Source organism: Pelodiscus sinensis, chromosome 3 (assembly GCF_049634645.1).
Source record: "Pelodiscus sinensis isolate JC-2024 chromosome 3, ASM4963464v1, whole genome shotgun sequence".
Classification (NCBI taxonomy): domain Eukaryota; kingdom Metazoa; phylum Chordata; order Testudines; family Trionychidae; genus Pelodiscus; species Pelodiscus sinensis.
In genome coordinates, this window is record NC_134713.1 from 101,450,532 (window position 1) to 101,464,563 (window position 14,032).

A 14,032-nucleotide genomic window follows, 5' to 3' on the forward strand; every position below is an offset into this window, starting at 1 on the left:
AAAACTGTTCTATATAGTCTCTTACCCTGTTCACATCATAGTAGCATTTCAGTCCCTTACAGTAGTAAATTAAACAATTGCTACTTGATGTAATAGGCATATATTCAGTTGATAAAAGTTGATTGATTGAGTGAAACAGAGACAGAATATTACACTGGTCTTAGGTCCACATTTTCCTTTGTAAAGTCTTGGATGAGCATTAAAAACCATTCCTTGACTGAATGATTAGAGTCATCCTTAAGGTCTGCTAACTCAAGACCTACCATGACTAGAAAAGAATGCGCCTATATCAGTAGAAAGTTGGCATTTGTTTCTTGTTTTGTTGTATGACTACCAGATACACAATAATAAAATCCCTCCACATGCACACATTTAAATGTCATTGTGATTTTAGAGGCTGCTGTTAAGGAATAATGTTCTACTCTGGTCAAAATATGGAATGTTAGGTTTTCTGGTAGGGTATGTTATAGTTTGTAGCTCCAGGAGTTTGAGACAGAGGCCACTAACACAATATTGCCATCCTAACTCAGAAATCTTGAGTTAAAGCCCCTAAAATCACAAATGGATTTAAAGTAATGATATTTTAAATGAATAAATGGAGGAAGGGTGACAGTGGTAGAGTAAATGTGTAAGAGTGCATTTGATATTTAAACTTCATGAAAAGAAGTGGGAAATTACTTGTGTTTTCACTTATTTGTATCCTGTTAGAATTAAGGCTGAGATTTAGTTATGATACTTTTATTAAAAATCATGGCTATGTCATGGGCAGTAAACAAAAATTCATGGCCTATGACCTATCCATGACTTTTATTAAAAATACCCCAGATGAAAACTTAGCTGCTCCTGTGGTTTCAGGGCACAGTTGCTCTAGGGCAGTGTTTCTTAAGCTATGTTCCGTGGCACACCAGTGTGCCACGAGGCAGATGGAAGTGTGCTGTGGAGAACAACAGAATTCCAAATGGCCACCCTTAAAGGGGCAGTCAACCTTTTTTTCCCCATCAATAAATTTCCCCCAACCCTTTTTTTCCTCAATAACTCCCCCCCCCAACCTTTTTTTTTTCTCAACAAAAAATCTTTCATGCTTCTCATAAAAAAAAAATATTGTTTGGTGTTCCTCAGTCTTAAAAAGTTTAAGAAACACTACTCTAAGGGGCACTGAGAGCCAACAGCTGGCCCCTGCTGTGGCAGTGGGAGCTGACTGATCTAAGGCTCTTGGGACTGATGCTCTGACAGTTTCTGGGGCAACTCCTAGGACTGCTGCTGTAGTGTGGCTAGCCCTGGGGTCCATCCCAGCAGCTGACAGCCCTGTGGTCAATTGTATCTGCAGCTGCAGAAGTCATGGAAGTCCCACAAAGTTACAGAATCTATTACTTACATAACCTTTGTGACAGACATGCAGCCTTAGTTATAGTGTAGCAGTGAACATTTACATTCTGCACACCCCTGTAACTAAATAGGCCACCAAATGAAAAAGAAGCCTTGTGAATGCAAATGAAGAACAGAAAAGTGCTAGTTTCAAAGCAAGTAGTCATTTTGTGTGATAATCAGAAGTCAAAAATTCAACCTTGCTCCCTGTCATCAAATGGAATGAGTAGTGACCCCGTCAGTTTATTTTTCTTTGAGAAGAAGCTATAAATATGGGTTTATGGAAAAATCCTGGATCTCTGGCCTCTTTCAGGGAAGTGTCCCAGATACAAAGCAGAGATCCTTAAGAGACAATATAAGTATCCTGAAAAGACATTTGGGACACTGCCACCGTTTGGAATTACAGACTTGTGACTCATCTGTGCATATATTTTACCTGCTTTGATCTCTCAATAACTCTCACTTATGTTTCTTAGCTAATAAACCTTTAGTATCCTGGCTGTCAGTGTTCTGTGTTATTATTTAGCTCTAATTTATCCCTACATGTCTTCTAAGAGCCCAGTAAGCAGTGGAAGTGTGGGTAACGCTACTAGACAATATTGACTCCCATGGTTCAGCAAATTCTCTGGTTCTGCACCAGTCAGGTCCCAAGAATGCCAGACTAGAGAGGCTCAGCCTATATTGAATTGCCTACCATTGTTATCTTTGGTGTAAGAACTAGAGTACCTTTTGACTCTGGGGTAAGTGACTGGTCTTTTGGGACTGGAAGCAACCTAAATGGAATACAGATTTTTGGTATTAGTGAGCTTTCTTGTGTTGCAAGACAGACTGGAGAGTAAGGGGACTGTTTGTGACTCCATGGTAAAACTGGCACAGTGATGCAGAAGCCAGTGGTGCAAGTAAATAAAATTTCTTACAAGGACAAAAATTCTTACCAATCAAGAGGAGCCACATGACCTTCCCTCCATGTGACTCATTAGCAACATCCCAGGAAATCTATGCTCCAATCATACTTTTCCTTCCCCATCCCACATTTCTTGGGAGAAGAGGAATCTTGGGGCAATAGAGCAGCTGAAGAATCTGCTGGCAGTTCAGCTTCTTTCCCTGGTCCCCATCCCAGCCTCTGCCCCTCCACAGAGCTGCCAAGTTGCTATGTACAGGACTGGAGAGGAGAGAGGGGGCTGGCACTTTGGCTCTTTACCCTGTTGGGAAAGGCAGTGAATGGGGGAAGGAGCAGAACGCCAGCACCTTCTCTGGCTACCATGGTGCTCCCATCCCTGCCTCCAGGTCTCAGCCTGAGACACAGAAACTCCGTGGTGGGGCTCGGGACGGCCAGCAGAGGGTCTTTCCAGTGCCCCATACCAGCTTAAAATAACTTGCCCATGTGGCATACCGGACCACGCCGTCCCACTTTCACCACTGCCAGGAGTTCACATTTGTCACTGGATTGGTGAATTCTAATTATAGAATACCCCATCGGTTTGAGGTATCTGTAGGGTTTGCCAACTATTCAGGATTGGCCTGTGAGCTCCCAGATTCAGCACCGATCTCCTGAAAACTATTGAAAGCAATCTTGTAGATTTTAATAGAATATCTTCAGAGTTGGCAACCCTAGGTTTCTGCCCTGTTTTCTGAGAGTCTGCAATGAGGTAGGCACACACATTTGTGAACCACTCCAGACAGAGTGACAGGGGACTTTTAACTGTCTCATGGGTTTTGACACATTAGGGAGAAACTGCTTCCAACATGTGTCTGAGTATCTTGGATTCAAAATTGAACCTGAAAAGTGGGTATCCTGCTGGCTGTTTGGAGGAGGATTCCACTTACTCTGATTACTTTGATGGTGGAGGAGCCACCATTCTGTCCCTCTCAATTTCCACTCTTTATCGCTATTTTGTCTCTGTTCCTTCCCCATCTTTATCTTTACCTCAGCCAGCCTACTTTCCTAGTCTCTTCTTTCACATCTAGACCTATAGTCACTCCATATTTTCACAGGAACCTCTCCTAGGGTATGTCTACACTGCCACCCTAGTTCGAACTAGAGTGGCTAATGTAGGCATTCGAAGTTGCAAATGAAGCCCGGGATTTAAATATCCCGGGCTTCATTTGCAGCTTGCCGGGCGCCGCCATTTTTAAATCCCCGTTAGTGCGCACTCCGTGCCCGCGGCTACACGCGGCACGGAGTAGGTAGTTTGAATTAGGCTATCTAATTCGAAATACCGGCACACCTCATTCCACGAGGAGTAACGGTAGTTCGAATTAGAGAGCCTAGTTCAAACTACCTACTCCGTGCTGCATGTAGCCGCGGGCATGGAGTCCGCACTAACAGGGATTTAAAAATGGCGGCGCCCGGCAAGATGCAAATGAAGCCCGTGATATTTAAATCCTGGGCTTCATTTGCAACTTCGAATGCCTACATTAGCCATCCTAGTTCGAACTAGGGTGGCAGTGTAGACATACCCCTATTCTTCGAAATTTTCCCCCGGACCTTAAATTCCCTCATTCCATTTCATCTCCTTCTGCCTTACATATTCTTCTGAAATCCCAGTTCCTATACCACAAATTTAATTACATCTCCCAGTCTACTTTCTGCACCCAATCTCTGCCCTCCAACCCACATTCCTCTACTCCTATCAGTCTTTTCTCCTACCCTTCATATTTCCTGCAATCCCTCAGTCTTTTCCTCTGTCTTCTAATACATTTCTTGGTCTTTACCTTCACTTGACCTCTTCGGTCTCCCTCAACCCCCAATTTCCCATCTCTTTACAACACCCTATCTTTCCCCCTAACCAGTGAGCAACAGCCATCTTCCCTAAGGATGGCCTGGGTTCTGTCTTTTTGTAAAGAAAGGGAATTGCAGCAGTCTTACTAGGAATAGTCTCATTTCCTCATTAGGGCATGTCTGCACTAGGGAGTTATTTTGAAATAAGTTATTTTCAAATAATAACTCCCAAAATAACAATTTTGAAATAGTGCTATTCCTCTTCACGAGCAGGGGTTATTATTTTGAAATAACAAGCCCTTTATTTTGAAATAACAGGATTGGTAGCGTGGAAACTTGCCTTGTTATTTTGAAATAAGGGGAGTTATTTCAAAATAACTCCCTAGTGTAGACATTCCCTGAGACTACAGAGAAACTTGTCTGAGGGCTGGCTGGCTTTATTTTCACTGAGAGAAATGGGTGATGATGCCACATTCTATAAGAGACAGTTTCTATGGTTAAAGCTGGACTCATGTTATAAGAAAGAGTGCGTGTAATTATGAGACTTAATGATAAAATTATGAGAGTTAGTAACCCTGCAAATCATCTTGAAATTCACTGCTACAAGGGAAATGGTAATTAGAATGAAATGTTTTTAAATTCCAATATCTCATTGCTTGCCAGGACTATCAACACTTTGCTATACCAGTAAAAAAATTCAGAACCAGAATCTGTTTTGAACTAGTTACAAGAAAGAAATCAGTGAGTATTGGCAACTCTTCCCATTTTATTATCAGTGTCGCAATCTTTGATGTTTTCCTTAAAGCCCCAGCTCCTGGGTGTATTTGGTTACCTGAGAATCTCAGCCTAGTTTTAATGTAAGTTTCTAACCTTCATAGCATCAGAGACAAGCTTTAAAAATATCAACATTAAAAGCATGAGAAACAGAAGGCAAATAGGAATTTAAATAATTTTTGTGGCCTGTCTTGTGTTGTATTATTAGTACTATTATTTTATTTTTAAAAAACAAGTGGGATTTCAGCACTAAAGTCAGCCCCTGAACATAATTGGCATTACAGTTGGAGAACCTTAATAACCTTAATAGTACATGGCAATCAGCAATCACTCGTCCAACAGTTTCAGTTCTTTGTGATTTTTCACATTTTTCAATTTGAGGTGAATATACAAATAAATGCTGATAAATTATTTTAGTGATATTTTATATTTTTATGAAATAAGCAGTTGGGTTCACAACTATGCCAGGTGTTCAGGATAATTAAAATGTTCCAAGATCAGTTGCTCACAAAATTCTGTATTGCATAAAATAATCTGAGAGCTTGGAACTGAATTCAAAGGGAACATAAGTTTCATTTTACTTGCATACTTGTTATCATGAAGGTTGACATCAACAGCATTCATTGAGAGAACAAAGATGTTTTAAAATGTACAGCATAACCTGGGTTATTAATTATTATTAATTAATTGTAGGGATTTCTTTTGTTGTTTTTAAATAGATGTATAGATTCAAGCCCTTTATGTGTATATGGATGGATTTCTTTGCAGAGATAGAATGGTATAATATAGTATAGGTTGAACCTCTAAAACTGAGATGGGCAATAATTTTTGGTGCGGGGGGGGCACGCCAAGATTTTGGTAAATAGTTAAGGGCTGCACTTTTCTGTGGAGAGAGTGCAGGGTCTAGGTTGGAGGTTGAGTGCAGGAGGGTGCACGGGGTAGGGAACTGGAGTACAGGAGAGAGTGTGGGGTCTAAGAGGGTGTTTGGGTAGAGGAGGGGATTGTGACCTGGGTCGGGGATTGGGGTATAGGGTCAGGGAGGGAGTGGGGGTGCAGGAGAGGATGCTGACCTGGGGGAGGGAAATAGGAGGGGTACAGGTTTGGGAGGGAGTTGTGACCTGGGGCAGGGGATGCAGAGGGCTTGAATGGTGACGTGGGAAAGAGAGTTGGGGTGCAGGAGGGGTTGGGATACCAGAGAGAGGTACTGGCTGGGAGGAGTTTACCTAAGTGTTTCCTGGCCAGCAGGCTGCAGCACTCCCAAGGCAGGCTGGGCTCCCTGCCTGTTGCAGCCCCAGGCCACTTGAAACTGCAGACGGATCCCTCCACATGGCGCTCAACTCCGGATGGGTGAAGAGGCTTACGCTGCCCCAGTCGCTCAGGCCAATCTCTCAGCTCTGATAGGCTGGCTGTTTCCAGCCAATAGGAGCTAAGAGATTGGCTGAGGTCAGTTCTTCTTGGTTGATTGTTTCTGGCCAATGGCAGCTGAGGATTGGGCTGGGGGCGGGGAGATCGCATGAAGCCTCCCTCTCCCTGCAGAGCAGAGAGCCACAGGGACTGTGTTTTAAACCGCGGAAGCTCCGTGAGCCGGAGGGTCCCAGCAGCGTAGTCCATGGGTCGGATCTGGTGGCTTGGCGGGCTGGATCCGGCCCCCGGGATTTATTTTGCCCAGCCCTGCTCTAGGAATTTGGGACTCTCGGGTCTACCAACCAGACCCTGGATGTTGCTGGACCAAAAAAACCCAGCGGCTTGGCTTGGGAGCCGATTTGGGAGTCCAGAGTCTGGGAACCGTGTCCAGACCTGAGTGGAGCGCAGTAGCTGGGGCTTGTGGCAGGGAGCAGAAGGGAGCCCAAAAGCTGGGACGGGACCAGCAAGGTAGTATTGACTTCCTCTCCTTGGGCAAACCCCCTGGTTTGGGACCATTCAGGTACCAAGAGTGTCAGACCAGTGAGCTCCAGCCTGTGTAGTGCAATGATTCTGAAACTATGGAATGGGACCCCTAGGATTACCAGGACTGGCTTAGAGTTTTGGGCCCAGGTTAAAGACATAGTACAAGGACTTCAGTCCTAAGTGTCAGGACTCAAGTTATAGACTCCCTTTCTGTGGCTGAAGTCCTTGGGCTTGTGCTCCCCTCCCCCCACATCTCCTGGTGAGTGCAGTGGAGCTTGGACAGGTTCAGTCTTCCAGTACCCCCTCCTGGAGTCATGTAGTATTCTTTTTCTCATGGATCATTTGGAAGTTTAAATTTGTCATCTGAATAATTGCTTACACTGGGGAAAAATGGGGCCTAATCCAGTGCTCAGTCAAGTACAGTAAACTTCCGATAATCCGGCACCTTTAGGACCCAGGGGGTTCTGGATTATCAGATTTGCCAGACTATCGGAAGGGGGGGCTATGAGGAGTCTGGGGTGGAGGGGGATGCCACCCCAGACCCCTCATAGCCCCCCCTTCCTATAGTCTGGCTCTGCCCCAGGCGTCCCTGATTCAGCCGCTGCTGGTCAGTTTCAGCAGCGGCTGAATCGGGGACGTCTGCAGCAGAGCAGCTGGAGTGCTGCTGGGTTGGTCCGGTAGCGCCGACCCTTGGCGCAGCGAGACCAACCCGGCAGCACCCCAGCTGCTCTTGGGGACGCCTGGAGCAGAGCAGCTGGGGTGCTGCTGGGTTGGTCCCGCAGCGTCACTCCCCGGCGCTACTGGACCAACCCGGCAGCACCCCAGCTGCTCTGCCCCAGGTGTCCCCAAGTCAGCCGCTGCTGATACTGATCAGCGGCTGATTCCAGGAAGCCCGAGGCAGAGTTGCTCTGCGCCGGGCTTCCTGGAGTCAGCCGCTGGTCAGTTTCAACAGCGGCTGAATCCAGATGCCTGGGGCAGAGCAGCTGGGGCGCTGCCGGGTTGGTCTGGTAGCGCCAACCCTTGGCGCTGCGAGACCAACCTGGCAGCACCCCAGCTGCTCTGTCCCAGTTGTACCCAAGTCAGCCGCTGCTGAAACTGATCAGGGGCTGATTCCAGGAAGCCGGGGCAGAGCAGCTCTGCCTCTGGCTTCCTGGAGTCAGCCACTGGTCAGTTTCAGCAGCGGCTGAATCGGGGACAGCTGGGGGCAGAGCAGATCCAATGGTCCAGCTGCCCGGAGCACTTCCCGGGTTCCTGATGGTGCCGGACCATCAGGAGTGCCGGACCACCAGATGCCGGATCATCGGAGTTTTACTGTAAAACACAATCTTTGCATTGACTTTACAGGGCATTGGATCAGGCTTTCAAAACATGCAGCAAAAGAAATACAAGTAAACATTCACAATAAACAATGGACTGTACCAGTTGATTTGGATCAAAGAAGATCTTTCAGGAGATTTTTGCTGCATCAGAAAACAGTTTGGCTGAGTCTAGACTGGCAAGTTTTTCCGCAAAAGCAGCCTGTCTACACTGGCTGCTTGAATTTCCTCAAGAACACTGACTTCCTATTGTCTGAAATCAGTGCTTCTTGCGGAAATACTATGCTGCTCCCATTCGGGCAAAAGTCTTTTTGTGCAAAGCTTTTGCGCAAAAGGGCCAGTGTAGACAGCTCAGATTTGTTTTGCGCAAAAAAGCCCCAATCGCGAAAATGGCGATTGGGGCTTTTTTGCGGAAAAGCGCGTCTAGATTGGCACGGACGCTTTTTCGCAAAAAGCGCTTTTGCAGAAAAGCGTCCGTGCCTATCTAGACGCTCTTTTCCGCAAATGCTTTTAACGGAAAACTTTTCTGTTAAAAGCATTTGCAGAAAATCATGCCAGTCTAGATGTAGCCTTTCTGTAGAATATCTAGTGATATAAAATCTTATTTGTTCTTATTTTATATTTATTTCCCATTTTATATTTATTTCCCACCATCGCCTCAAATTAGAATTGTTGCCGTCTTTAGGAACCAAAAGGCTCTTATGGTCTATGGTCCTGATTCTGCATCAGGATCCTCTACTTCAGATTAGGGATATAAAAGGTCAACTGGTTAACTGGAAAGCCTCACCTTTAATGGTTAATATATTTATCTTTATCTCCCATTGTTATCAGGGCATGTCTACACTGGGAAATTATTTCCAAATAACTTATTTCAAAATAATAACTCCTGAAATAACAATTTTGAAATAGTCTGTCCACTATATATTGCTTTGAATCATAGAGTTTAAAGCCAAAAGGTATGACCTCCCTTGTTTCACAGGCCATTACATCTTACCCACTTACTACTGAAGGAAGCTAAAAAACTCGTGCCTGACTAACACATATCTTCCAGACTTTGTCCTATATAAATGGCAAATTGATAAAGTCAAAATATTTTGTTTTAATTTGATAGAAACAAAATATTTTATATAATTTCCAATAAAAAATTCATTTAAATCAATATGTTCCCACAAAATATTTAGATTTGACTGAATCAGCATTTTCCAATGGAAAACTGTTCCACTGGAAATTTTTTGACCGACTTCAGTTATTAATAAATATTTTAAATTCGTACCATCCTTGCCTGATTGTCCATAAGCACACTGTTATTTTCACATAAACATCGTGATCTTGCAAGGTACTAATCACCTATAATATCCATTATTGTCAAGGGAATTCACTCTGTTAAGAGAAATTATTCAGACTATAGTAAAATAAATTACATACACACTGAATGTGACAGTGAAAGAAAAATGAGAGAGAGAGATGGCATATGAGTGTAAGGCTTTGTATTACCAGTAGATTGTGGATGGTAGATGAGAAAGTGGAGTCATTAGAAACATTTCATTTCCTAATAGATTAGCTGTTCTTGGCCAGTTTCTTTCCCCTTAAGATAGGAGATTTTGACTTTTTTGGATCTTGAGTCCAATGAGAATAGAATCATAGGGTTGGAAGAGACCGCAGGAGGTCATCAAGTCCAACCCCCTGCTAAAAGCAAAACCAGTCCCAACTAAATCATTCTAGCCAAGGATTGTCAAGCCAGAATTTAACAACCTCTAGGGATAGAGATTCCACCACCTCTCTAGATAACCCATTCCAGTGCTTCACCACTCTCCTTGGCTACGTCTACACTGGCCCCTTCTTCGGAAGGGGCATGCTAATTTTGAAAGTGGGAATAGGGAAATCCGCGTGGGATTTAAATATCCCCCGCGGGATTTAAATAAACATGTCCGCCGCTTTTTTTCCGGCTTGGGGAAAAGCCGGAAAAAAGCGTCTAGACTGGCCCGATCCTCCGGAATAAAGCCCTATTCCAGAGGATCTCTTATTCCTACTTTGAATAAGAGATCCTCCGGAATAGGGCTTTATTCCGGAGGATCGGGCCAGTCTAGACGCTCTTTTCCGGCTTTTCCCCGAGCCGGAAAAAAAGCGGCGGACATGTTTATTTAAATCCCGCGGGGGATATTTAAATCCCACGCGGATTTCCCTATTCCCACTTTCAAAATTAGCATGCCCCTTCCGAAGAAGGGGCCAGTGTAGACGTAGCCCTAGTGAAATAGTTTTTCATAATATCCAACCCTAGACTTCTCCCACTGCAACTTGAGACCATTTCTCCTCATTCTGCCATCTGTCACCACTGAGAATAATCTCCCTCCATCTCTTTTGGAACCCTCCTTCAGGTGGTTAAAGACTGCTATCATATCTCCCCTCACTCTTCTCTTTTGTAGACTAAATAAACCCAAATCCCTCAGCTTCTCCTCATAAATCATGTGTTCTAGGCCCCTAATCACTACCCTCTGCTGGACTTTCTCCAGTGTGTCTACATCCTTTCTGTAATGGCGGAGAGGGGCCAGAATTGGATGCAATATTCCAGATGTGGTCTCACCAGTGCCAAATAAAGGAGAATAATCACATCCCTAGATCTGCAGGCAATGCTTCTATTAATGCACCCCAATATGCTGTCAACCTTCTTGGCTACATGAGAACACTGTTGACTCATATCCAGCTTCTCATCCACTGTAATTCCCAGGTCCATATCTGCAGAACTGCTGCTTAGCCATTCGGTCCCCAGCCTGTAGCAGTGTTTGGCATTCTTGTATCCCAAGTGCAGGACTCTGCACTTGTCCTTGTTGAACCTCATCAGATTTTTTTAGACCAATCCTCCAATTTGTCTAGGTCACTGTGAACCCTATCCCTACTTTCCAACATATCCATCTCTCCCCCTACCTTAGTGTCATCTGTGAACTCCCTGAAAGTGCAGTCCTTCCCCTATCCCAGTCCATGAATAAAAATGTTGAACAAAACTGGTCCCAGAGTCAACCCTTGAGGTACTCTGCTTGATACCAACTATACATTGAGCTATTGAACCTGGTGATTTAGCCAGTTTTCTATCCACTTTACAGTCCATTTATCCAATCCATACTACTTTAATTTGCTGCCAAGAATTCTGTGGGAGACCATAGGAAAAGCTTTGCTAAAGTCAAGATCTGTCATGTCCACCGCCTTCCCCATGTCCCCAGAGCCAGTCACCTCATCATAGAAGGCAATCAGATTGGTCAGGTATGACTTGCCCTTGGTGCATCCATGTTGACTCTTCCTGGTCACTTTCCTCTCTTCGAAGGGCTTCAAAAGGGATTCCTTGAGGATTCCTCCATGATTTTCTGGGGATTAAAGTGAGGCTGTAGTTCCCTTTTTAAAAGATGGGCACTACATTTGCTTTTTTCCAACCATCTGAGATCTCTCCTAATTGTCATGAGTTCTCAAAGATAATGGCCAATGGCTCTGAATTCACATCAGAATTCACTCGGCTGCATTAGATCCGGCCCCATGGATTTATTTATGTCCAACTTTTCTAAAGACTGCTTAACCTGTTCTTTCTCCTCTGAAGGCTGCTCACCTTCTCCCAGTATTGCGCTGCCCGAGGCAGCAGTCTGGGAGCTGACCTTGTCTTTGAAGACAGAGGCAAAAAAGCATTGAATACTTCAGCTTTTCCAACATCATCTGGCACCAGATTAGGGACCTGTGACTCTCCTTAGCATCATCTTCCCGGTAACATGCCTGAAGAAACCTTTCTGGTTACCTTTCACATACCTTGCTAGCTGCAATTTTAATTGCACTTTGGCCTTCCTGATTATACCCCTGCATACTCTCACAACATATCTGGACTCTTCCCTAGTCATCTGTCCAAGTTCCCACTTCTTGTAAGCTTCCTTTTTGAGTTTAAGCTCACTAAAGATTTCACCGTTCATCCAAGCTGGTCACCTACTTGTTTTTCCTACTGCACATTTGGATGGTTTGTTCTTGCACCTTCAATAATGATCAATAAGAGTTCCAGGCACTGTGCCAGAGAAGAGGCTTGGGTGATAGATTATTCTGGGCTTGTCTCCATTTACCAGGAGATTGATGCTGTAGAGATTGATCTCCTGGCGGCCTATTTAGTGGGTCTAATAAGGACCTGCTAACTTGACTGCTGATGGCGCCCCCGTCAACTCCAGTAATCCACTGGGTAATGAGAAGTAAGGGAAAGTTAATGAGTTTCTCCCATTGACTTCCTGCAGTGGGGATGCTGTGGAAACTCAGCTTACGATATGTCATATTCATGTAGCTTTCTCCATTAGTGTACACTTGGCCTGTTTGAAGCGCAGCCTTAGGAGGAAACTATTTGCATTGGGAGGGTCTGTGTTTGTGGCAAACACTCCAAAGAGGTCTTGTGGATAAATCTGCATTATAAACACTGGCTAGCCAGCCTCCATTCTGTTCTTTTTGGTTTGCAACTTCTAGATGGCTTTTGTATGCTGGTTTTAGATTGAACACTTTCCCTAGATTTTGTGATTGCAAACTCTGGTTTTACAAAATGCCCCAGGGTAAAAGTGAGCTTTTTAAAGGACTTCTTCCAGCCTGGTAGATGAGTGTAGAACAGCTCCATCTTCTATTGATAATATAACTAACCTCTCCCAATTTACTGTAGGAAATTACTGAAATGACTAAGCAAAGTACCAACACACTAAGTAAAGTGCAGGGATGACCTCCAAATTACTACAACAAATTCAAAAGAAAGAAATCTTAGTGCCTACTAGGGATGTGAATTGGTTACCCAGTAAACATCACTGTTACAGGGTGATGCGTATTGGGTGCTAGTTAACCAGTACCCTGGAGCAGCCCCCTGCCGACAGCCAGCTGAGGGTGGAGGGTTGCTCCAGCCCTGCAGGGGCCAAGAGCAGACGCCAGCCTCTCCACCACTGGGCTGCTGGCTCCTGCTGCTTGCCCCCCACGGGATGGGGGTAGCAGCCAGGAGCCCCGTGCACATGGCTGCTGGCACCAGTTGCTGTGAGCCTTGCACATGGAAGGGCTGAGAACAGAAGCTGGACTCCCCATACATGTGGCTGGGGGAGCTGGCGGTGGCAGCTGGGAGCCTTGCACATAGGGGTCCAGGAGCAGAAGCCTCCCCACACACACATGTGGGGGGCCTGGCATCATCAGCCCGGCATGGGAGGGCAGGAGTGGGATCCCATTTAACCAGTTAACAATTTTACATTCCTAGTGCCTACATGATTAGATTATAGATGTGGAGGCCACCTCTCAGTTGGCTGGAAGTATTGATGAAATGAGAGAAGCAGCAAAAACATCAGATGGCAAAGGATTTTACTCTGGGATCCAGGCTACTTCTCCCCTTCTCCTCCTAGAATCTAGAAAGTGTGTGTTGGACTGGAGTAATGCTCCTGCAGCTTCTCCTGATTTCACTGTAGCAAAATGAGAAGTATTAGTGGACACTAAGGACAGCTGACTGCTGAGCTTAGCCTTTAACCTTTACCTTGTAAATGCTTATTTTAATATCATCTAATTAGTACCAAATAGTCCAAGAAACTGCTGAAAATATCTGTCTGTAAGCATAGGTGGAGAATTCTTGATTTGTCTTTGAAATTAGATTAATAAATCCTATTACTATAACAATAAAACATATTACTAAAGCACAAGACTACTTGGCAATTCTATTGTGTCTTTCATCCTAAGATCTCAAAGCACTTTGGAAGTATTAGCTAATTAAGCCTCACAACCTCTCTCTGCAGAAAGGTATAATTTAAAGCAATCACAGACCCAGTGGGAAAGATATTGAAATTTATTGGACTAGAGATGTGATGAATAATACCTTTTCATGTAGTTATTTCTGTCATGCTATGTGTATTTTAAAAGGGCGAGATCCTTTATCTGAAAAATGTACAAAGCAGTCCACCCCCATGACCTGGCTTGTAGAATGTCAGTGGAGGTTTCTTTT

The 14,032-nt window shown here is 44.5% G+C and overlaps 1 protein-coding gene across 8 annotated transcripts in view; it reads left to right on the forward strand.

Annotated features, from left to right (window-relative positions):
* AIG1 (androgen induced 1) overlaps positions 1 to 14,032 on the forward strand; it is a 211,172-nt gene that overhangs the window by 13,087 nt on the left and 184,053 nt on the right. For 5 of the 8 annotated variants that reach the window (XM_075924341.1, XM_075924340.1, XM_075924342.1 and 2 more), the window contains exon 2: positions 4,751 to 4,828. The exons of the other annotated variants lie outside the window; for them this stretch is intronic. In XM_075924341.1, the coding sequence (XP_075780456.1) occupies positions 4,751 to 4,828 (78 nt within the window). The remainder of the gene's footprint in view (positions 1 to 4,750; positions 4,829 to 14,032) is intronic. 8 annotated transcript variants of the gene reach the window in all.